The 22,794-nt window shown below is 53.6% G+C and overlaps 1 protein-coding gene across 1 annotated transcript in view; it reads right to left on the bottom strand.

Moving 5' to 3' along the window:
- Positions 1-1,227: 1,227 nt before the first annotated feature.
- C3H6orf132 (chromosome 3 C6orf132 homolog) overlaps positions 1,228-22,794 on the bottom strand; it is a 33,878-nt gene continuing 12,311 nt past the window's right edge. The window contains exons 3-7 of the mRNA XM_055574682.1: positions 7,526-7,601; positions 3,693-5,278; positions 3,483-3,602; positions 1,939-3,392; positions 1,228-1,345 (exon numbers count right to left, since the gene is read on the bottom strand). Of these exons, the coding sequence (XP_055430657.1) occupies positions 1,228-1,345; positions 1,939-3,392; positions 3,483-3,602; positions 3,693-5,278; positions 7,526-7,601 (3,354 nt within the window). The remainder of the gene's footprint in view (positions 1,346-1,938; positions 3,393-3,482; positions 3,603-3,692; positions 5,279-7,525; positions 7,602-22,794) is intronic.

The following is a 22,794-nucleotide window of genomic DNA, read 5'->3' as shown; positions in this document are numbered from 1 at the left end:
AGGAATACTGTTCCCTGATATGTCTGATGGCCAGACACCATCTACACCAGGACTTTTTTTGAAAGTGGAAGGGGTTCTAATTCACTGGAAAACAGGCCTAAACCCAGACTTCCCACCAAACAACAAATGGTCACCCTACTGATCAGGCTTCCCTGCTCTGAATGGGCCTGGTCCTGCACTCTTGACTTTCCAAATCACGGTCCCTACTCGCAGCAAACTCTTCTCAGACCTCTATTCCCATCTCTGTCGCCTTCTACTCTCCAAGGCCTTCTGGCATCTTGGTTACACATCACAAGGCCTCAATAATATTGGGGACCTGTAGTCCTGGGGTTGGGAGGGGTGGTTGGGATGATGCCCCTCCAAATGCCATACAGGACCTGACCACCACTCAAGGCCTTTGGTGTCAAGCCCCAGGCTTTCTGGCTCCTTGGGCCCAACCCCCCAAATCATGGCTGCCTGGGTCTGAGTAGAAAAGCAAGCCTCCACCGTGCCTTCCATCCCAAACTTGCCAAGTCTCCCCTCTCTAGGCCCTTCTGTAGCTCAAGGCCAGGGAGAAATGAACCACCAATTCCCCCATCCCCACTCATGGTCAGTGCAAAGCACTTTGTTCCGGTACCTTCCCCACTTGTTGTGCCCGCATATTCCTGATCCCACCTCAGTGTGGCTTTCATACCAGCAACCCCAGGTATCACCTCTGGATTGGCAACTGGTGGACAGGTGGAAGCTGAGAGCAACCTGTAGCACCCTGCACCCCCACCCAGACAGAGCTGGTCCCCAGCCCCTCATGAGAGCCTGACCGGCAACCACAGCCATTCTGATGGGTTCCCATTGGGTTCCCATTCGGAGCCAGTGCCCCTGTCCTTGCTTTTAGAACCTGCTCAGCAGGGCTGCTTGGAAAACTGCTTTCAGTAAGCCCTACTAAAGCAAATAGTCCCAGATAGTGAAAACTCAGGCTCTGGGTCCTTAAAGGTTCTTTCTCTTCTCCCTTCTCCTCCCTCCCACCCTCCTCTGCAGACAGTCCACAGCCACACCAAGGCTATGGGAAACAGAAGTCCAATCCTGATCTTCCTGGGGCCAAGGCTTCACTCGTTGTCCATCTGTCTTTGGGAAACAAAGACTCTTCTGTGTCTGAGTGAGGCCACCTAACACCAGTTGCATCTCTCCCAACTCCACCAAAACAAGCGCCTGGATCCGACCCCTTGCAGGAGAGCTGAGAAAACCCTGAGCTCAGGACGGGGCCTTCCAATGGGCCCCTGAGTAGGCATAGGAGATGGGATGGCGGGTCCCAGGCCTCACAGTGAATGTGTTGATGGAGCTTCCGTAGTGCGTGTTGTTGTGGGGAGACCTGGCGAGAAGCAGGAGAGAGACGAGGTTAGTATCTGCAGCTGGTTAACCATCACCCTGAGAATCTTCCCAGGGCCATCAGAGGAAGGATGGAGCTGCCCCTCAAGCCCAGGGCTTATCCTCCCCAGTGGAACCCCAGTATTGACTCATCAGCCACCGGGTTCCCTCCTGTCCAGGCCCTGTTGCCAGAGTACATGCCCAATACCCTCCTTCTCAGAACCCTTCCCTCCTAGCCTGGCTCTGGATGCAACTCGGTGATGGGAAATCTCAGCACTCAAGGACCACTCAGCTCTCCCCCACCCCACACGGGGACTCTAGGAAGAGGGAGTCAGGAGAGAGAAGACAAAGGAGACAGTAGGTGTTAGGGAAGCGGGCCTTCCTGCCCCTTCTCTCTGCCCTGAGAGCCAGGAGGGAGAAAACCAAATGTCCAGGCTAATGGCTGCAGCCTGGCCAGCTCCGGGTGGTCTGGGGGTGAGCCTCCCTCTCCCCTGCTTTCCCAGCCCAGCCCCCCTCTCCCCTGCCTTCCCTGCTCAGCTCCCCTCTCCCCTGCTTTCCCAGCCTGCTGTCACCCTGACCATCTGGCCCGCCTCTCACCTGCCGGTAGCCTGGGCGCAGCCGTAGTCGCCGCCGCCGCCGCCGCCGCCGAGAGCTTTGTACTTGGCCTCTCCGCGAGGGGCGCCCTCCAGGGGCATCTTCCGCGAGTGCAGGCCGCCGGGGGGCCCGCGGCCCGCCGAGTTGACGCGCCGCATCTCCGGGCCGCTGGGCGCTGCGAAGGGGCCCCCGGGCTGCGGCCCGAAGCAGTTGGGGAAGCTCAGGCTGCGGCCGGTGCCGCCGCGGGGCGGCCCTGGGTTGCGGTGGGACTCCCCGACGTACAGGCGCTTCTTGATGAGCGAGCGGCCCCCACCCACGCCGGAGAAGCGCTCCAGGCCCCGGGCCGGACCTGGATCCGCAGAGAAATGAGAGAAGACGCGAGGTGGGCCCGCATTCGCGGGCTGCCCCAAGTCTGAGTAATTGTTCCGGGGAGGGGAACCCCGGCGCCCCAGATACTGCAAGGGGGCGGCCGGGGGCTTGGGGTCATTGCTGAATTCTGGTGGCGGCGGGATGACCTCAAAGTTGAACTCCTCCTCCTTGTCTTCCTCCGGCTTGTGGGAAGGAGAAGGAGGGGACGAGAAAGACTTGGGCAGCAGGCGACCCTGGAGGAGGCTGGAGGGCGCTGGTCTCTCCCAGGCCGCGGAGGCCTGGGGCTTCACCTTCATCGAGCTGGGCCCGCGGCACGACTCCGTGTCCTCTGGGTCCCTGCGGGGCTGGAGTTCCCACTGACAGAGTTCTTTGGGTTGTCCTGGCGAGGTTTGCTGGGGGACCTTCTCAGTCTCCTTGGACACCTTGGGGACCACAGTGAAGGAGCTGGGCTGGCCCTCATTGTACAAGATGGTATCAGACCTTGCCTTGGCCTGGCTGGGGCCTTGGAGACTCCCTGGCAGGGAGGACCGGCCCAGGGCAGGCCCCCTGGGCCTCCCTTTCTGGGCCCTCTGCTTGGCCGCAAGAAGCAGGGCCATAGGGGAGCCCCTCTCCACCACCTCCCCCGTCACCGGGTGCCTGAGGAGTTCGTCAGCAGCCTGGGATGAGACCGGGGGTTTGGGTGGCAGCTCCTGGGGCTCCTTCACCTCCACAGGCTTGCCTGACCCTGCAGCTTCTCCTCTGGACAGGGTGGGCATCACCACAGCCACCTCTCTGCTGGAGCTGTTCTGGCTGCAATGGGGCTTGTAGAAACATGGCACCTCTTCTCGCCCAGGTGATATCTTTGGGGGGAAGGCTGGAGATGAGAGGACTCCCTGTGTAGGAGGCTTACTGGTCTCTGAGGAGTGCCCCTCTACCTCTGGCTTGGAGGGCACTGCAAGTTCTTCATGTTCTGGCTTCTCCCACTGCCCAGCTGGGACCAGGTTCTTTTCTGCTATCAGTTGGGAAGATGTGATGGGTAGAGGTGTGGCCTTGGGTGGTGTGGCTGGTCCAGACGTGGCTTTGGGTGTTGTGGCTGGTCCAGGTACGGCCTTGGGTGTTGTGGCTGGTCCAGGTACAGCCTTGGGTGTTGTGGCTGGTCCAAGGATGGCCTTGGGTGGTGTGGCTGGTCCAAGCATGGCCTTGGGTGGTGTGGCTGGTCCGGGCGTGGCCTTGGGTGGTGTGGCTGGTCCGGGCGTGGCCTTGGGTGGTGTGGCTGGTTCGGGCGTGGCCTTGGGTGGTGTGGCTGGCCCGGGCGTGGCCTTGGATGGTGTGGCTGGCCTGGGCGTGGCCTTGGGTGGTGTAGCTGGTTCAGGTGTGGCCTTGCGTGAGGTGGCTGGTCCAGTTGTGACCTTGGACTGGAGTGGTGTGTTTGGCAGAGGGGTGGTGGATAGAGGTGGCAGATTCTTGGCCACAGGCTTGGGGAATTTGCTGTTATCATCTCTGTTTTCAAAGATTCTTCCCCCTTCTGGCTGAGGTTTGGGAGGCAGAGACCCTCTGCTGGGCCTGGCCTCCTTCTCAGCTAATGAGGAAAGCTGGGCCTCCAGCTTCTTCCGGATCTCCCAGACGCTAGGAGTTGGCGCGTCTTGGGGGAGGTAGTCCACAGGAGGGAGGGTCAGGCTGGTGGCAGCCTTCTTTGGCCGGCTGCAGGGACTCTCCTCAGGAACACTTGAGGGGGCCTCCTTCTCTGGAGGGCTTGGGGGAACCTCCTTCTGTAGCAGACTTGGGGGCGCCTCTTTCACAGGCAAGCTGGGATGCTTGTGGTCCTCTCTTTCCTGAGAGGCTGCTGTTGGACCTGGTCTGTGACTGGCGAGCCGGTCCTCTCTCCTGGAGCCGCAAAGATAGGCTGACAGCTGGTCCCGCAGCTTTGCCATCTGGCTGGGGTCCCGCCAGTCCATGGGCTCCGAAGAGGCTGTCTCCTCCGGGCTGGGGGGTTCAGGTTTGGGTTTGGGAGCAGGAGAGCCAGACTTGGGTCTTTTCATCAAGCCAGCAGGTGCAGGGGCTGCCTTCTCGGCAAGTGGCAGAGGAGGGGCGGCTGGGGGCAGCGGGGGTGCTGGCGGAGGGAGTGGGGGTGCAGGAGGGGGCAGGGGAGGGGCTGGAGGTGGTGTCTCGGCTTGTTCACTGCTCTGGACCTGAGGCTGGCCCAGCCTCGGACCGGCCGGTGCCACAGCACCGGGCTCCTTGGGGAGCGCTAGCTCAGCAGCCTTGTCGGGGTAGGCCTGGCACGCAGAGCGGATATGGAAGCTGGGAGGCAGTGAGGGTCGAATGGGGCCCTTCTTGGTGGACTCTTCGTCCTCAGGAGGAGTCCCCTGTGCCTCTGGAATAGAGATGGACGAAGTCCTGACTGGGGTTGGGGGAGGCACCTTGAATGACCGGGGGAAGGTGAGGTGGGACTCCGGACCTGGGAGGGCCTCCGTGGGCTCAGCAGGGCTCCTGGGGGGGCTGCTTCTGGGGGCCTCTGGCTGCCTGCCATTCAGCGCCACTTCCGATTTCCACTTGGTGACACCCCCAGCGGGGAAGAGGCGTGTCCCCATGGTATGAGGAGTCCCTGAGGCTGGGGGTGTCAGGGCTGGCAAGAGGGGTAGAGGTGGGGCTTGAACGGCCTGGGGTGGGGCGGGCGGAATGAAGTCAGGAGGCGTGGGTATGGATGGGGAGGAAACGGTGGGTGGCGGGGGAAGGGCCCCCATTCCTGGGGGCAGAGCTGGGGCCGTGCTGGGTGGGGGTGGGGGTGGTGATTCCAGCAGGGGAGGAGGTGGGGGAGCTGTGGAGGGTGGAGGTGGCGGTGAGAACTCTGGAGGCTGCAGAGCGCCTAGGGGTGGCGCCGGCGCGGGGCCCGGGGGAGGTGGGGGGATGAGTAAGTCCTGGCCATAGTGCCCAGGCCTTAGGTCCCCCACAGAGCTGTATAGTCGGAGGTTGCCATTGACGAGCGTGCTGGTGCCTGAAAGGAGGGAGAGGCAGAGGTGAGGAGGGTGAGTGGGCAGCGCGGGCTTGCTGACCTCCTGAGACAGCAGCTGGCCAGTTTCGTGAATACCAAGCGAGAAGCAGCCATGTCTCCAGTCTCCTGACCTCTCCTGGGAGGGACCCTCTGCTTTCCAGGGAGGGACCCCTGCCCCTGCCTGTCCCTGGCACAGCCTCTGGAGCCTGTGCTGAATTTTCTCCATTGGCTTCCGAGGCTCAGGTTTCACGCTTCTCTGCCCTGCTCACAGTCCTATATAATCCCTTTTCTCTTCAGTTAGCCCCTTGGAGTGCACCGGGTGTTTCTTATAGGTGCCTCAGCTGGTACAAAGCCAGAAACGCCAGGTTCAAATCCAGGCTCTCCACTTACTAAATGTGTGACCTTGGACACACTGGTTAAACTTGCTGAGCCTCAGTTTCATTATCTGTAAAATGGGACTAACGTCAGCAATTGCCTCATAAAGCTGTTGTGAGCATTAAGAGAATTTATGTAAAAGCATGGAAAGAGCTTATCAGGTGCTGCTGCTGCTACTGCTGAGTTGCTTCAGTTGTGTCCGACTCTGTGCAACCCCACAGACGGCAGCCTGCCAGGCTCCCCCGTCCCTGGGATTCTCCAGGCAAGAACACTGGAGTGGGTTGCCATTTCCTTCTCCAATGCATGAAAGTGAAAGTGAAGTCGCTCAGTCGTGTCCGATTCTTAGCGACCCCGCGGACTGCAGCCTACCAGGCCCCTCCGTCCATGGGATTTCCCAGGCAAGAGTACTGGAGTGGGGTGCCATTGCCTTCTCTGTATCAGGTGCTAGGTCCAGAGAATGGTAATCACTTTGGCTACTACCACCTGTGCTTAACTTTTCATTCTGCATAAGACGGGGAAGCTGGGAAAGATAGGAAGTCATGGATGGAAGTAGGGGCCTGGACACCTCAGTGAGGAAGTTTGGGTGAAAGTTTGGGAGGAAGAAATCTGCATGAGCAACTCCTGCTTTCTAAAGATCCTGAATCTACCAAGAACCCAGAGAACCTCACAGAGAACTGGAATGGACTCTGGACTGCCGGATGGATGGGGTGTGTAGAAATGAATTGACTTGGATGATTCAGGCACTAGAGAGATACTGAGTCCTCTACCCTGGCCCCAGAGGCTCAAATCCCTATCCCCCGGCCCCAGTCCCTGCCCCCTCCCTAGTGTCTGCAGACCACCAGGATGCCCTGGTTACTCCTCTCTGAGGGGCACATATCTTTGCCTCCCCCACCTCTCAATTTCTGGCACAGAATGAAACAAACCCAGAAATGTGCAGCTCTGAAGGGCTCCTCTCAGTTTCCTGACTTCAAAATAAAGACCAGACAACATCCATTGAGCACCCAAGTGTTAAGAGCTAGGACACAGCAGAAAAGACAAACCAAAAAATAGTCAAAATACTGGCCCTCTGGCAGCTTGTGTTTTAACGGGACAATGAAATAGACAGTGAATATATTAGTAAATTTCCAGCACATTGAGGTGAAGAGTGATACGGAGGGGAAACCCAGGAGGGGTGCCGGGGGTGCAATGTGAATAGCAAGGTCCGGGAAGACCTGGGTGAGAAGGTGACATTGGAGCAAAGACGGAATGAGAGAGAGCGAGCGAGCTGTGCACGAGTGCAAGGGAAGAACAGACTGGACAGCAGGAAGTGCAACGGCCCGAGGCTGCAAACGAGCCTGGATATTGAAGGAGCAGCAAGGAGAGTGGGATGAGACAAGAAAGCCAGCAGATTAAGCCAGGTGGGGCCAGATTCTGGCCATCCTGGCAAGAACCCTTCCATTAGGTGACAAGGGAAGTCGCTGGTGGGTTTTGAGCAGAGATATGACAAGAAGTGACTCACTTCCTATCCAGTACTTTGTTTGCGCTTCCAGAACTGGAATTGTCTTGCCCGGAGATAAGGAGGGGCAAGGGGTTAAGTGACTTGCCCCAGGGAGCGAGGCTAACATGGGGGAGCTGGGATTCAAAGCCAGGACTGCCTGACTCCAGGGTTCTTTCTATCACTGACGCTGCCCTTGTTCCTGCTCTGGCCATGTCCCTAACCATCCTTCCTCCCCTGGGTCTTAGCCCTGGCTCTCCTCATCTCCCACCCACAGCAGCTAGCAGCCAAGAGGCCTGGGGACTCCAGCTTTATCACCAGCTGGAGAGGGAGGTCCAGATGCTTGGGCTTAAGGAGGAAATTAGAAAGATGGACAAGTCTCAAGCCTGGGGTCCTCTTACCTGTCACTTGTTTGTCTGCAAAGCTGTCTGGCACACAGGGCGTGGGTACAGCCAGTCCATGGTTCTCCTGGGCATCCTGAAAGACAGCAGAACCATCAGGGGACAGGGAAAGACAGAAAGTTCTTAACTTGCTGCTCCGTGAGGCTGTTATAATTGCTGGAAAATCCACAGGGATAACCTTGTGAGTATATTGAAATATGGGCTCAGTTAAAAGGGTGAATTCTGTGATATAGTCAAGTCTTGTTATTTGTGGTAGTTAGGGTCTGTGAAATTGCTGCAGTGAATTAGTAAAAACTGGACCCATGCCTTGAGGGAAATACAGGGTAAAGATTCTGTAAATCTTGGTGAAGTCACTTTCATCAGCTGATCAATATACAACTTTGTCTTTATGCATGTTTCTTTTTAAAGATACCTTATTTAATGTCTGGTGTTAACTCCCTGATATTGAACTCATGGCCAGCAGCACCATAACTCACGCCTTCGAAGCTTACCTAACACGCGTATTTTCTCTGTAAGGCACCTCGTAGCTTCCTTGCACGTAGGGATATTAGACAGCACATCAGCCCTGTGCTTAGGGGGCATTTTATTTAATTTTTAAAATTAAAAATGTTTTTCTAGCCATTCCACACAACATGTGGGATCTTAGTTGCCCGACCAGGGATCTAACCCATGCCCCTCTGCATTGGAGACACAGAGTCTTAACCATTGGACTACCAGGGAAGTCCTTAAGGGCTATTTTTAAATAGCAAAATCACCAACAAAAAGCAAAGAAATATGAAAAGCACGGCACTAAACAGAAAAGGACGCTTATTTACAGTACCAGGACTGAAACAAGGAAGCGAAATGTCCTGTTCGACCTCAGCTGGTTCCCTGTGCAGCAGGTGGCAAACTTTTCACTGCTCCGCTCGAGCCAAAGTGTCTTGAATACTGATTTGGGGGGTTACAAATAAATTTTAGCGAGTAGGCGAATTACAGATACCGAATCTGCAAATAATGAGTCAACTGTATATAAATCTCAATTGAAACAGATAAAAACAAAACAAAACTGTTCATGACTCCCCAGGGATGTCCACAAGATCAAAAGCCAACCCCCCTTGGCCTGGCCTCCCGTTCACGCTTAGTTTTCATTAGGTAGTTACAGAAAAGTAAATAAGAAAAGACCGGTGACCTGGAGTATTGACAACACTGTGGATACCTTTCAGATCTCTAGGCTTGCAGACCATAACGCGTTTACACAGCTGTTGGTCTGTACATACTATTTTGCATTCTATTTTTTTTTTCCCTCCAAACACACATTTCCATATGTCAACAAAGTCCACACACCTGTCCTTTGGAGGAGCTGTGGGGCGTTTTGTGGTAGCCTTCAAGGTCCTCAACACCCTGGCGGTATCCTTCAAGCTAGTGTTAATTTCCATTCACCTGTTACAGCAAATCCAACAATCTAACTGAACCAGCTCCCTCTCTAGGATCCTTCCAACCCACCCCTCTGGTTCATGTTCATCCCTGATACTGGGTGTTGGTCAGGCTGTGCCCCTCTTCCCACCATCCATTTCTAACAGTAACACCCCTTGCTCTGTGCTGTAAACACATGCTCACCATCACACCACCCTGCAATGAAGACGTTGTCCCCATGAGCCAGAGAACGCAGAGGTTTAGAAGTCTGACAAGTTGTTTACACTCTCACGACCAGTGGTGCTAAGCCCAGGTCTGTGGAGCTCCCACCCCTGAGCATTTTGCTTCACTAAAGTCCAAGTCTCTAATCCTAAAAGGATTCACAGAGCCCCTCGAGAAAGACGGTAGAGGGAATGAGAAAATTCTGGAGCCAGACTGCTTGAATTTGAATTCTAGCTCTGCCTTCCACTGGCTATATGACTCAGCCAATGACTTAGGTTCTCTGTGCCTCAGTTTCCTTGACTATGAAACTGATTTAAAAATAAAATTTACTGGGACTTCCCTGGCAGTCCAGGGAAGTGGTTAAGACTCCACACTCCCAGTGGCAGCGGGCACAGGTTCGATCCCTGGTTGGGGAACTAGGTTCTCACATGCCACACAGCATGGTCACAAAAGAAAAATAGAATTTACCTATTCTAGGGAAGTTGTGAGGATTAAGTGATGCAATACACAAAAAGCACTTGCTCCTGGCATGCAGTGAAACCCAACAAACGTTGCTGCTGCTGCTGCTGCTAAGTCACTTCAGTCGTATCTGACTCTGTGCGACCCCATAGACGGCAGCCCACCAGGCTCCCCGTCCCTGGGATTCTCCAGGCAAGAACACTGGAGTGGGTTTGCATTTCCTTCTCCAATGCATGAAAGTGAAAAGTGAAAGTGAAGTCGCTCAGTCGTGTCCGACTCTGAGCGACCCCATGGACTGCAGCCTACCAGGCTCCTCCGTCCGTGGGATTTTCCAGGCAAGAGTACTGGAGCGGGTTGCCATTGCCTTCTCCAACAAACGTTAGCTCTTGTTATTCCTACAGAGCCATCCCTTGTCTGCACCAGGCCATACTGACCGACTGCTGTTCAGAGCAACCCGCAGCCAAGTCCCACAAGGGAGGACTCCTGTTCGCGCTCTAGATATTCCCCCAGTTCCTCCAATGAGATCTGGTTGTTCCTTGGAGCCCAGGGACATGTCTTACATGAATCCCCCAAACATGGACACATAGTAAGCCAAGCTATTGCTCACTGATGGGCTGATGGCACCAACCCTCTAGACTTAATGGTTTAATATATACGAAGGGGGATTCCAGGCAGATGTTTCACAAACATCCACAAGACCTCGGGGTACCAAGGGCAGTCTCAGAATTACTCTCTGGTTATATGAGGGCAGCAAACAACTCATTTTATTCTTAAAGAATTCTGAAGAACTGGAACGGCCTTGCTCCACCATCTACTTTTTTTCTGCCTCTGTTTGAGTCAAATGGCCACATACTTGTTCTCAGCCTCTCTCAACCCTGCATTCTGAGATGCGGAACATACTGCACGAGAGGCAGTACACAAGACTGTCTAGCTGTTCAGTCGCTAAGTCCTGTCCAACTCTTTGCGGTATACCCACGAGTGACTGGCTAATAACCCTCATGGAGTATGTATAATCTGATTTTGATGAGATGGAGGCCAGGCCTTTAAAAGCCAGGGTTGAGCTCTCATTACTCTTTTGCACATAATTAGAAAGTAGAAAGACCTAGGGACTTTTCTTTTTTTTTTTTGGGGGGGGGACTTTTCATCAAGAGTTTTCGGATTCCAGTCGTGCTCTGGATTTCGCCTGTGCGTGTGTGACGTTGCCAGTAGTGTGAGCTTGGATGAGCCGTAGCAACTATGATGTTCATCTATCATTTATGCACCTACTGTGTGCCAGCACTCTGTTATCTCAAATCCCTTAAGAGACAGGGTGCAAACCTAGGCCTCCTAACTTCCCTTTTCTACAAATCAGAGACTCATTTTCTTCATGTATAAAATGGATGTATTTCCTGCTTTGTGGGGCGATTATGACGACCACAGGAGATAATGCTCCTAACCCTGGAATCTGTGTTCTAAATCTTCTCCCCACAAAGGTGAAAATACTGTGAACAATCAAAGCAAGCTGCCTGGAATCCCAGAAGCACCTTCTGGGTCACCCTATAATTATGTGTGAATTAGGAACACAGACGGACTTTATGGGCTGGAGGTAATACTGTCCACCCCACCTTTGATCTTAACTCTGAAAACGAATTAGATCCCAAAGACCACAGGATGGAAGTCTGTCTCCCGAGCAGCCTTGGAACGCGCACACACATACACACACAGAGTCCAGAACACACCTATCACATCCCCAGAGTGCTTGAGGTGCTGTGGTACTCTGTTACCCTTGGGGTAGGTCCCAAAGTCCAGCCTCACTCCTTCAGTTCAGTTCAGTTGCTCAGTCGTGTCCAACTCTTTGCAACCCCATGAATTGCAGCACGCCAGGCCTCCCTGTCCATCACCAACTCCCAGAGTTCACCCAAGCCCATGTCCATTGAGTCGGTGATGCCATCCAGCCATCTCATCCTCTGTCATCCCCTTCTCCTTCTGCCCCCAATCCCTCCCAGCATCAGGGTCTTTTCCAATGAGTCAACTCTTTGCATCAGGTGGCCAAAGTATTGGAGTTTCAGCTTCAGCATCAGTCCTTCTAATGAACACCTGGGACTGATCTCCTTTAGGATGGACTGGTTGGATCTCCTTGCAGTTCAAGGGACTCTCAAGAGTCTTCTCCAACACCACAGTTCAAAAGCATCAATTCTTTGGCACTCAGCTTTCTTCACAGTCCAACTCTCACATCCATACATGACTACTGGAAAAACCATAGCCTTGACTAGACGGACCTTTGTTGGCAAAGTAATGTCTCTGTTTTTTAATATGCTATCTAGATTGGTCGTAACTTTCCTTCCAAGGAGTAAGCGTCTTTTAATTTCATGGCTGCAATCACCATCTGCAGTGATTTTGGAGCCCCAAAAAATAAAGTTTGATACTGTTTCCACTGTTTCCCCATCTATTTCCCATGAAGTGATGGGACCAGATGCCATGATCTTAGGAGCCCCCAATACTGAAATGAACGCAGCCCCAAGCCCCAGCTGGCCCTGCTTCTTCTCCTCACACCTGCCTGGGCTAGCTGTCCCTTCCACCAGTGTGGACTGAGGAAGGCAAATACAAACTTATTTTAATGCAAGTGCTAGTAAAACAGACCTGGAAGGTACGTCACTCCCCTTTCAACACGGGGACCCAGGGAGCTGGCATCCAGTGCCCTGGCTTGGGTGGTGACAGAGTTCAGTGTGCAAATGCACAGGTGTGAACAGCATCCATCTCCACGGGGAGTGAACTTCCTCACCTGCCTCCCTTAGCCTCAGAGGACTGAGGTGAAGCCTCCTTTGGAAGAGGGGCTGGAGGTACATCTCAATGCGATGTGTGATCCTGCGATAGGGGAAGGGTGTGCTGTAAAAGGGTCTTAATGGACAATCAGCGATGATTGAATGTAAAAGGTATATCAGGTAATAGTATCGTATCAATATTAAATTCCTGAATTTGCTAGTTGTGCAGAGAATGTTTGTGCTTACATAGCACACACATGGTATGTAAGATTTTTTTTTTTTTGAAGAGGAAGGTTTTGGTTTTTTACTAATTGCATTATAGTTGATTTACAATGTTATGAATAGGTAAGTAGGAATAAAGGGATCCGATGTCTCAAATTACTCTTTAACATTTGGGAAGAAACAATGTGTAAATAACAAGAGAGAGAGAGCAAATTAAGCAAATGGAGCACAATGTGGTGAATCTAGGTGGCGGTGCTAGGGAGTCCTTTGTACTATTCCTGCAATTGCTCTGCACATTAGGGTTGGTTAAAAAGAAAGAGTTACTTAATACCCTTGAATGGTCCATTTAAAAATGGTTAAAATGGTAAATTGTATGTTATGTATCTTAACAATTTAAAAAGTTAAAACATAGCAAACAAAAGACCAAGGGCTTCCCAGGTGGCGCTAGTGGTAAAGAACCTGCCTGCCAATGCAAGAGACTTAAGACACGAGAGTGCAGTCCCTGGGTCAGGAAGATCCCCTGGAGGAGGGCACAGCAAACCACTCCAGTATTCTCACCTGAAGAACCTCAGGGACAGAAGAACCTGATGGGCTACAGTCCATAGGGTCGCAAAGAGTCGGACACGACTGAAGCGACTTGGCACACACTCCCGCAAACAAAAGAACAAGAACACCAAGAGAGAAAGTCTTGAGGGAGACTTACAGCTTACCCATCCACTGGACAGACATCAGCATCTCACTTCTTTCTCTCGTTTCTAATATTCCCGACCCTAACCATAACCATAACAGCTGCTCAGTTCAGTTCAGTTCAGTTCAGTTGGACTCTTTGCGACCCCATGAATCGCAGTACACCAGGCCTCCCTGTCCATCACCAACTCCTGGAGTTCACTCAGACTCACGTCCATCGAGTCAGTGATGCCATCCAGCCATCTCATCCTCTGTCGTCCCCTTCTCCTCCTGCCCCCAATCCCTCCCAGCATCAGAGTCTTTTCCAATGAGTCAACTCTTCGCATGAGGCGGCCAAAGGACTGGAGTTTCAGCTTTAGCATCATTCCTTCCAAAGAAATCCCAGGGCTGATCTCCTTCAGAATGGACTGGTTGGATCTCCTTGCAGTCCAAGGGACTCTCAAGAGTCTTCTCCAACACCACAGTTCAAAAGCATCAATTCTTCGGCGCTCAGCCTTCTTCACAGTCCAACTCTCACATCCATCTGTACCACGTGCTCTGTCTTCCATCTCTTAATTCATTTGCTTTTCACAACATGAGATGCGATCGGTGTTATTACACCTCCCCTTTACAGATGAGCAAACTGAGGCAGAGAGGTTAGGTGACTTGCCTAAGAACTCACAGTTAATTAGGTATCACTGTCTTTCCAAGCATCTACTAGTCACCTACACCCCCAGCTTTTCACCTGGCTCTGCCAGGCACATCCTGTGTCCCTCCCTTCCTGCTACCCCGAAAGCTTGGCCCTCCTTCAGTCCTCACTGTCTGTTACCTAGACAGACAGACAGACTACTGCTATCATCTCCCTGGCTTCTGCCTCACCCCATTCTTTAAGCCTGATGCCAGGATGTTCTTTCTAAAATGCATCTCAGGGAATTCCCTGGTGGTCCAGTGGTTAAGACTCTGCCTCCCAATGCAGGGGACACAGATTCAGTCCCTGGCTGGGGAACTAAGATCCCACCTGATTCGGAGCAACTAAGCCCATGGGCCACAACTGCTGAGCTCCCATGTCTTAACTAGAGAGAAGCCCGGGAGTCACAACTAAGACCCAATGCAACGAAAAATAAATAAATATTTTTTAAAAAATAAAGAAAGAAATAAAATGCATCCCAGAGCAGGTCCCTTCCCTGTTCAGTGTCCTTCTGTCGGTCCGGAAGATGACACCCAAATGCCTTCCCATGGCGTTCTAGACTTTTCATAAGCTGTCCTGTCCACAGCTCCCACCACATTCTCCCACCCACTCACAAATTCTGGGCTCCAGTTAGTGGTTCTCGTGTTTTTCCACCAGTGTCCCTGGAGACCTGCCTCACTCAAGAGCAAATGGGCTCCCTGCAGCAGGGATCTTCAGTACGGCAGAGAGACCACTCCTTGGAGGGAGTATTTGGAGGTTCTGGGGGTGAATCTATAGCTTGAAAAGCCCCTAAATGATTTGGCTCTACTTCCCTCCCCCACCGTGCAGAATCACTGCAGCTGCTTGCGATTCACTCCCACATACTCTCAGACCTCCCAAATCTTGCTTTGCTCTTTTTTTTTTATTAGAGTATAGTAGATTTAAAATGTGTTTGTTTCTGCTGTACAATAAAATCAATCAGTTATGCATATAGCTATATCCACTTTTTAAAACTCTATTCCCATATGGGTCATTACAGAGTATTGAGAAGAGTTCCCTGTGCTGTACAGTAGATCCTTATTAATTATCTCCTTTAACTTTGGTTCTTATTCTTAGATGGCCTTCTTTGTCCAGCTAACTCCTACCTATCCTTTAAACCCTAGATTAAATACCCCTCCTCCACGAAGTCCTCCTTGGCAACCTTAGCCCGAGTTCATTTCTCTTCTCAGTGTGTTCCTCACCCTGTGTGTGCATTCTGATACCTGACATTTATTAGGTGCCTACTATGTGCTAGGCACTGTTCTGAGTACTTCACATGTAGCAACCTAGTTAATCGTCGTAGTAACCCTAAGAGGTAGGTTGTTGTTTTTATTGTATAGAAGATGAAACAGAGGCACAGAGAGGCTGAGTACATCGCCCAAGGTCATAGAGCTAATAAACAGCAGCGTCGATACTGGAACTCGGAGCCTGCCCTCTTTGCCACTATTCACACTCACACTTTTCCTCCAGCATGCTGCTGCTGCTAAGTCGCGTCAGTCGTGTCCGACTCTGTGCAACCCCATAGACAGCAGCCCACCAGGCTCCCCCGTCCCTGGGATTCTCCAGGCAAGAACACTGGAGTGGGTTTGCATTTCCTTCTCCAATGCATGAAAGTGAAAAGTGAAAGTGAAGTCGCTCAGTTGTGTCCGCCTCTTAGCGACCCCATGGACTGCACCCTACCAGGCTCCTTCGCCCATGGGATTTTCCAGGCAAGAGTACTGGAGTGGGGTGCCATTGCCTTCTCCTCCAACATAAACGAGGCCTGTTGCAGGTGGCCCTGGTCTCTGCCGGCCCAGCCCAGCCTGTCTGTGGGTAGGGGGACGGCTGATTCTTTTTGCCCCACCTGGCACAGATAGGGCAATTCAGTGAGAGTTGGATGAGTGAAGAAACTCCTGGATGAATGAATGAGAGGTGGCAGGAACACAGGACAGGGAGGTGTAAAGTCTGTGTTCTGGTGCCAGACCCACCACCAATTAACTGGGAACAAAGGGCCTCCTTCCCTTCCTCCTGTGAACGCTCTTTAGGATCATCTCCAGCCTGGCGTTCTGTGAGTCCTGGCCCATAAGTCCCACCTGTGCTCAGCTCACCTGTGCCATGTGGGCAGCGGCCTGAACACCGGAGGCCACCCTTCCATGACCAGGTGTTGAGATGGACCTCCGCCCTTGTCTCGGGAGAGTTCTTGGGGCGAGGGGGGCGGCGGAACAAGTGGGGGCAGGGAAGGAGGAAAGGGGAGGAGGGGGGAGGGAGGAGTCTGTGAAGCTGCTTTTCCAGGAGTCACAGGGCGAGGCCAAGCGGGCAGGACTGGGCCTGAGGTCACCGCTGGCTCCGATGTGGGCCTGTGACCGCCGCAGTCAGCCGAGGGCTGCCCCACCCTCAGCACGCTTGCCCTGGGAAAATCACAGACCCCACGCCCCAGGGGGCTGCCTGCAGGGGCTGGCGTACCCCTCAAGCAGACTCAGGAGGGAGACGTGTCTGGCCCTTGGGGACAACGGCCCCACATCGAGGGACGGGGTGTGGCCACCCGGTAGGCAAGGGAAATGACCAAAAACATGCAAATGAGCATCTGAGCCCCTCTGCTGGGGCAGCCCCTTGGCGCCTCAGTCCTCAGCCAGGCCACCCCCACTCCGCAACAGCAGCCTTGCTCAATGCCTGGGGCAGAGTCCAGGTGGAGCATTCCCCCTGAAGCTGGGCCTCAGCCCTTCCCGAACCCACACCCGGACAACACCCAGAAGCTAAGATCCCCATCACCTTGCCCACTCTTCAGCTCAGTCAAGCAGCCCCATCACAGCCTCGTATACTGAAAGGTCACCCAGCAATGATTAGCTGGCAGGGAGCCTAGGGACGGAAGTGCCATTCTGAGAATATTTATATATATTTCCTTCCTTATACTTGTCTCTATTTTCAGTTCTGAACAATGAACTTCTGTTTCCTTCACAATTAAAAAATACACACACACACAATCCGTAGTTTTTTGTTTTTGTTTTTTTAAGTTCTTGTAATTAAGAAGAGCATGGGACTTACTTCCCTGGTGCTCCAGTGGGTCAAAATCCACTGTGCCATTCGAGGGATGTGGGCTCGATCTCTGGTTGGGGAACTAAGATCCTACATGCTGCATAGCAACTAAGCCTGTGAACCGCAACTAGAAACTCCAGGTGTTGCCACACAGGTTCCTGCGTGATGCAGTGAAGATCCTGCGTGCTGTCCCTAAGACCCAGTGCAGCCAAATAAATGAATGCTTAAAAAAAGAAGAAAAGCATGGATTTTGTAGGTGGGTAGACCACACTGGAGAAGGCAATGGCACCCCAGTCCAGTACTATTGCCTGGAAAATCCCATGGATGGAGGAGCCTGGTAGGCTGCAGTCCATGGGGTCGCTAAGAGTCGGACATGACTGAGCGACTTCACTTTCACTTTCCACTTTCATGCACTGGAGAGGGAAATGGCAACCCATTCCAGTGTTCTTGCCTGGAGAATCCCATGGACGGAGAAGCCTGGTAGGTTGCAGTCCATGGGGTCACACAGAGTCGGACACGACTGAAGCGACTTAGCAACAGCAGCAGCAGACCACTCTGGCAATCTTAATTTAACTCCATTGTCTCAAAGATAGAATCACACACTCCGTGGTCAGGAAGTGTGCCCCCTTCTTGCCTTTTGAGGTTCAGTTTTCTCATCTGTAAGATGGGGTTGATCCCACCTCTGTGGGTTTGCTGTGACATCAGAGGCCTCCCCACACCTAAAGAGATCCCGCAGAGAAGCACTCAAGGAGGGGGCATCTCTTCGGGCCCCCACCCCTCAGGTCCTAACAAGGCTCAGTGGGTGAGCAGTGGCCCGAGTCCATGGATACTCTGTTCTGGGAGGGACTCCTGGGATGTGTCTGTCTGGTTGGGCTTGAAGAGATAGATGGGTGCTTCCCCGAAGTCAGGGCCAGGTCACCGGGAATCCCCTACTGCCCTTTTGACCACAAATATTTCAGAGTTAAAGAGAAGGAGGAAAGAAAGCAGAAAAGAGGAGGGGAGGAAAGCATTCACTATTTGAGGACTGAGGTTGTCTCCCCCTTAAAGTTATAGGGAGTCAGAGCCCACCACTAGCCCCCTGATGCACCACCAAGGATCTGGGGGACAGCCTCACCCCACCGATGGCCCCAGCCCAGTCTCCTTGCCCTCCCTGGGCCGGGACACACATCCTCATACCTGGGGTTCCTCAGATCGCAGGCCAACCCCAAGGGTGGGTCACAAGGGTTGGGCCAACGGGCTACACACAGTTGACCTTGAGTGCGAGCCAGCTCAGAGCCTTAGTGACACACTATGGAATGCAAACTTCCTCACAGATCCTCCAGGAGCCTGGCTGGGGCACCTCAGTGTGGGGTGCAGAGCTCGGGGGGTGAGGGAGGTGACCCTGAGTCAGAGTCAGAGCCGGGAATGGTTGGGAACACTGCGGAAGGCTGGGGAGCAGGGGGATGGGCCCCGGAGCGAGGGCCACAAGGAAACCCCTCCCGGCACCTAGTGTCCCCAGCTGGGTGAAGCCCTGGCGGTTGTTTCCCGGCTTTGGGGGACCCAGTGAGCATTTAAAATCAAGAGCTCCAGGACCTTCCTGGTGGTCCAGTGGTCAAGACTTCACCTTCTAGTGCAGGGGGTGTGAGTTTGATCCCCGGTTGGGGAGCTAAGACCCCACATGCCTTGTCAAAACCCCAAAATAGAACAGAAGCAATACTGTAACAATTCAATAAAGACTTTTAAAAAAATGGTCCATGTAAAAAAAAATAACCTTAGGAAAAAAATTTTTTTTTAATATAAAAAGAGCTCCAGGACTTCCTTGCCCCAGCCCCTGCCCTCTGCTGAAGCTCATGCCTCCTTTCTGGGGGACAAAGAATTCCACCAACAATGTTGTCTTACTCTGGACCGACCTGCCACCCCAGGATCTCTCTCATCTGGGGGCTGTGCTCTGTTGCCCTACAGGGCAAGGAGTCCATGGGGTCAAGGAGACAAGCCCTAAGAGCCCACCCCGCCCCCTTCCTGACCTTGCTCCAGACACCAAGGTCCCTAGAATCCTCCATTCAAATGGGCCTTAGGCCTCTTCTGGTGCCTCAGTGGTAAAGAACTGCAATGCAGGAGATCCAGTTTCAATCCCTGGGTTGGGAAGATCCCCTGCAGAAGAAAATGGCAACCCACTGCAGTATTCTTGCCTACAGAATCCCCACGGACAGAGGAGCCCAGCAGGTTGCAGTCCACGGGGTCAGAAGGAGTTGGACACAACTGAAGCAACTAACACTTTCACACTTTAGGTCACTTCTAGAGATGCTTTCCCAATCAGTCCTTCTGAAGGCAGCCTGAGTAGGGGGCACACATCCCTGAACCCACAGGGTGGCCAAGTGTGTGTGCTAAATCACTTCAGTCGTGTCCGACTCTACAACCCTATGGACTATAGCCTGCCAGGCTCTTTTGTCCATAGGATTTTCCAGGTGAGAATACTGGAGTGGGTTGCTATTTCTTCCTGCAGGGGATCTTCCCGACCCAGGGATAGAGAACCTGTGTCTCTTACGTCTCCTGCGTTGGCAGGCGAGTTCTTTACCACTAGCACCACCTGGGAAGTCCCATAGGGTGGCCAAGGGGTGGTCATATGTGGTTGGGATGAGGGTGTATGTTGGGCTTTGGGGGTTCAGGCTGAGGCCCTCCCTGTGGAAGAAGAGCCAGGTAGGCAGCAGCAGAGTGGCTTCGGCGGGGAAAGGGTGCTCCATCTGTTCACTGGCTGCAGGCTTCCGACACCCACTCCCACAGGAACACCCAGAGCTCCCCTATCCAAGAGCCCTGACAGCTAACGTCAGCCAAGAGAATCACTCAAAAGCCAATCATGACCGACCGCCCTCCCCAGCTCACCCAAAGGAGCGCCAACCCCAAAGGGAGCCTGGGCCTTGGCTTCCAAGACAGCTCCCGGGGCTGGGGATGGAGAGGAAGGGTGGAAAGGAGAAATCCAGCTGACTCGGGCTGCATCTCTGCTGAGGAATAGAGGGTGGGCCTCCAAACAGTCAGGCTTCCTGCCCGGAGCCCAGCCTGACATCTCCCCAGGCCCTGCCAGCCCTGCCTGACTCAGAGGGTGGGGTGACCCAGGGAGCTCTCACTGCCTGAGGCACCCCGGGGGACCTGTCTGGCCAGTTTCCCCATATTTGCCTCATTGGCATTTCTTTTTCAATTCCTCATATGCACTGCCCTGGAGATGGTCGGGTTCAGACTGGGGTGGGGCCAGAGGCAGCCCCAGAGACAAGTTTGCCCTTCCCACCACCAGCCGTCCTACCGTCTCAGCTCTGAGAAGCTAGGGACAGGCTGTGGCTTGAGTTCTGGGCCGAGCTTCCCCTTGGAGGGAGAAGGAAGTGGGGAGAAAGGCCCCTTCCCAGATTTAGCACAGGCCCATCCATGGTGGTGTAGATGGGAATTGGGAAAAGACCTGGGCTTGGGGTCTGTCTCTTCCTCCATGGAGCTGAGGGAGTTGCATGCATCCCCCCTCCCTGGGCTTCAGTTTTCTTATTCCAATGCTCACCAAGGACCATGCCCACCCCCACCCCCAGTTTTGAAGTTTGCCATGCTAATCCAGCTCCTTGGAGCTCTCAGAGCAGGAAATTGGGGCAGGGTGGGGTGGGGGAAGCCCTGGTGGCTAGAGGGCCTCCTTTTCAGAGGGCCTGGCATCTCTGGGGGCCTCCAGAGAGCTGACCCCACTTCCTGCCCCTCTGTTAGTGAGTTATTTGAACACAGAAAGTCACAGCTGAGGAGACCTTAGCAGACCATCCCATGTAACTCCGCTGATGGGTGAGGAGCCAGAGGCCCCGGGAGAGGAAGGGCCTCGTGGCCCAGAGGCAGAGCTGGGACTGGTCACCCAAGGATCAATCCAGAGCCCGCCCAGTCACCGAGACATCCCAGGGTCCTTCTCGTAACTGGCCTTTGGCGGCCAGCTGCCTGGGAAAGTATGGAGTAGGCCAGAATATTTCTCCATCCTTTGAACTTTCACCTCAATAGGCAAGGAAGGTTTAGGAAGGAAGCAGAAGCGCTAGCCATGCCCGTCCCCTCCTCATCTTGCCCTCCCCTCTCACACCATCCCACGGGGGGCTCATGAGGGGTCATGAGAGCAACTGTGTGCTCAGAAGACGGCCTGGCCTGGTTGGCACTCAAGGAAGAGCATGGGCCTGTCATGGGCACTGCAGCCTGGCAGCTCCCCTGCCCCAGGGTCAGGCCTGGGAGGTGCCCCCTGAGTGTGGGAAGGCAGGACAGGGAGGGGCGAGGCCCAGCTGTGAGGCCGTGTCACAGCCCAGCTCCCCAGCCAACCTGGCTCGGGGCGGCGCTGGGGGCAGAGTGTGCACGTCTGCGTGTGAACCTGCAGTTCTGTCCTCCTGCCTCTCATTCTCCCGGCCTTCTGCCCCGGCGAGGGGAAAGCAGAGGCCCCAGTCCAGAGCCTAAGGCAGAGGAGATGGGTTCCCCATAACCCAGATGCTGGAGCTGCTTTGTATCTTAGGACCTGAGTCAGGAGCAAAACAAGTCCCCGGGACACAAGCGGTCAGCCTCAGGGCTCCTAATCTCGAGGTGCATCATAGGTGGGCTTCTGGGGCCTGAGATCCCTGTGCTGGAATTGTAAGCAAGATCGTGTGGATGTGGCCCACAGCCTCAGCATGGTCTCAGAGGGGTGTGTGATCCCCAAAAGGCCAGGCAGGAGTGCAGAGAGGCGGACACAGGAGATGCAGGTGGTTCTGCAGGCTGATGTTGGGAGGGAAGAAGGAAAAGTTTCTAGGTCGTGGGTGGAAGGGCAGGTAGGATGGCCCAATAGAACTTGGACCCGGGAGCCTGGCTACAAACCCCAGCTCTGCCACTTATGAGCTGCCTGTCCTTGACCAAGTTACTTCCCCATCCTGAGCTTCAGCTTCTCTATCAGTTCAGTTAACACATGCTAAGCACTTGGGATGGTGCCTGACACACAGGAAGGGCCCCCCACAAGTCAGTCACGATCTCATGGCCCTGCTGTTGGCTAGGACCACGCCAGCTGCACAGTTGGCATTGAAGGCACGGAATGACCTTCCCTTTCTGGGTTCAGTTCCTGCCAGTGTCTAGGGAGGCTGGTGTGGACCCCACGAGGTCCCATTCAGTTGTGGATTCATGGCGTGTTCATTCCCTCGTCCTCACCAGTGAGGGGCTGTGAGTTTGCTGGGGAGAAGCCCCATCTCCTGGGACGGGGTCTGAGGCTTGCCCTGAAGGACTGTTCCCAAGCCAGTACCAGCCAGCAGCCCCTAACCCTGTGCAGCGCTCCCAGTCAGGCCCTGGTTGGCCCAGATCAGATCCAAACCAGAGGACCCCAACCAGAAGGGAGGAGGGCAGAAAGGTATGGACCTGTGCTGTTAATCAAGTTGTCCAAAGTGGGTGGGTGGGTAGAGGCAGGGATACAGGATGCTAACCAATCAGAACAAACTCAGTTATGCCTCATTAACGCTTTACTTGCTGGTGTAGACCTGAGAGAGGAGCTAAGAGACCAACAGCCACTCAAGGGGCAACAGCCATTTATTTCAATATTTTATCAACCACAATGGGCACGGGTGTGTCAGCCCTGGGTGCCCACTGCTGTAATTCTGAGTATGCGGTAGATGAAGGGAGAGAATCAAATTCACTTCTAGTGACAGACAATCTCAAAACTGTTTTCATCTGCATATATGGGTGCGGTAACCCTGGAAACAGTTTTATGCATCTCTGGAAACAGTGAGGAGTGGAGTCATTTGCTTTATACCTTTTCACTGGTGGTGTTGTACTTTCTGTATTTGTCTGCGATGTCCATGAATTGCTTTTGTAACCGGAAAATAAATTATAGCCGTATGCCCAGCAGTCTGTATGCTGAG

The sequence above is a fragment of the Bubalus kerabau genome, chromosome 3 (assembly GCF_029407905.1).
Source record: "Bubalus kerabau isolate K-KA32 ecotype Philippines breed swamp buffalo chromosome 3, PCC_UOA_SB_1v2, whole genome shotgun sequence".
NCBI lineage: Eukaryota > Metazoa > Chordata > Mammalia > Artiodactyla > Bovidae > Bubalus > Bubalus kerabau.
This window is presented reverse-complemented; position numbering and strand designations above follow the sequence as displayed.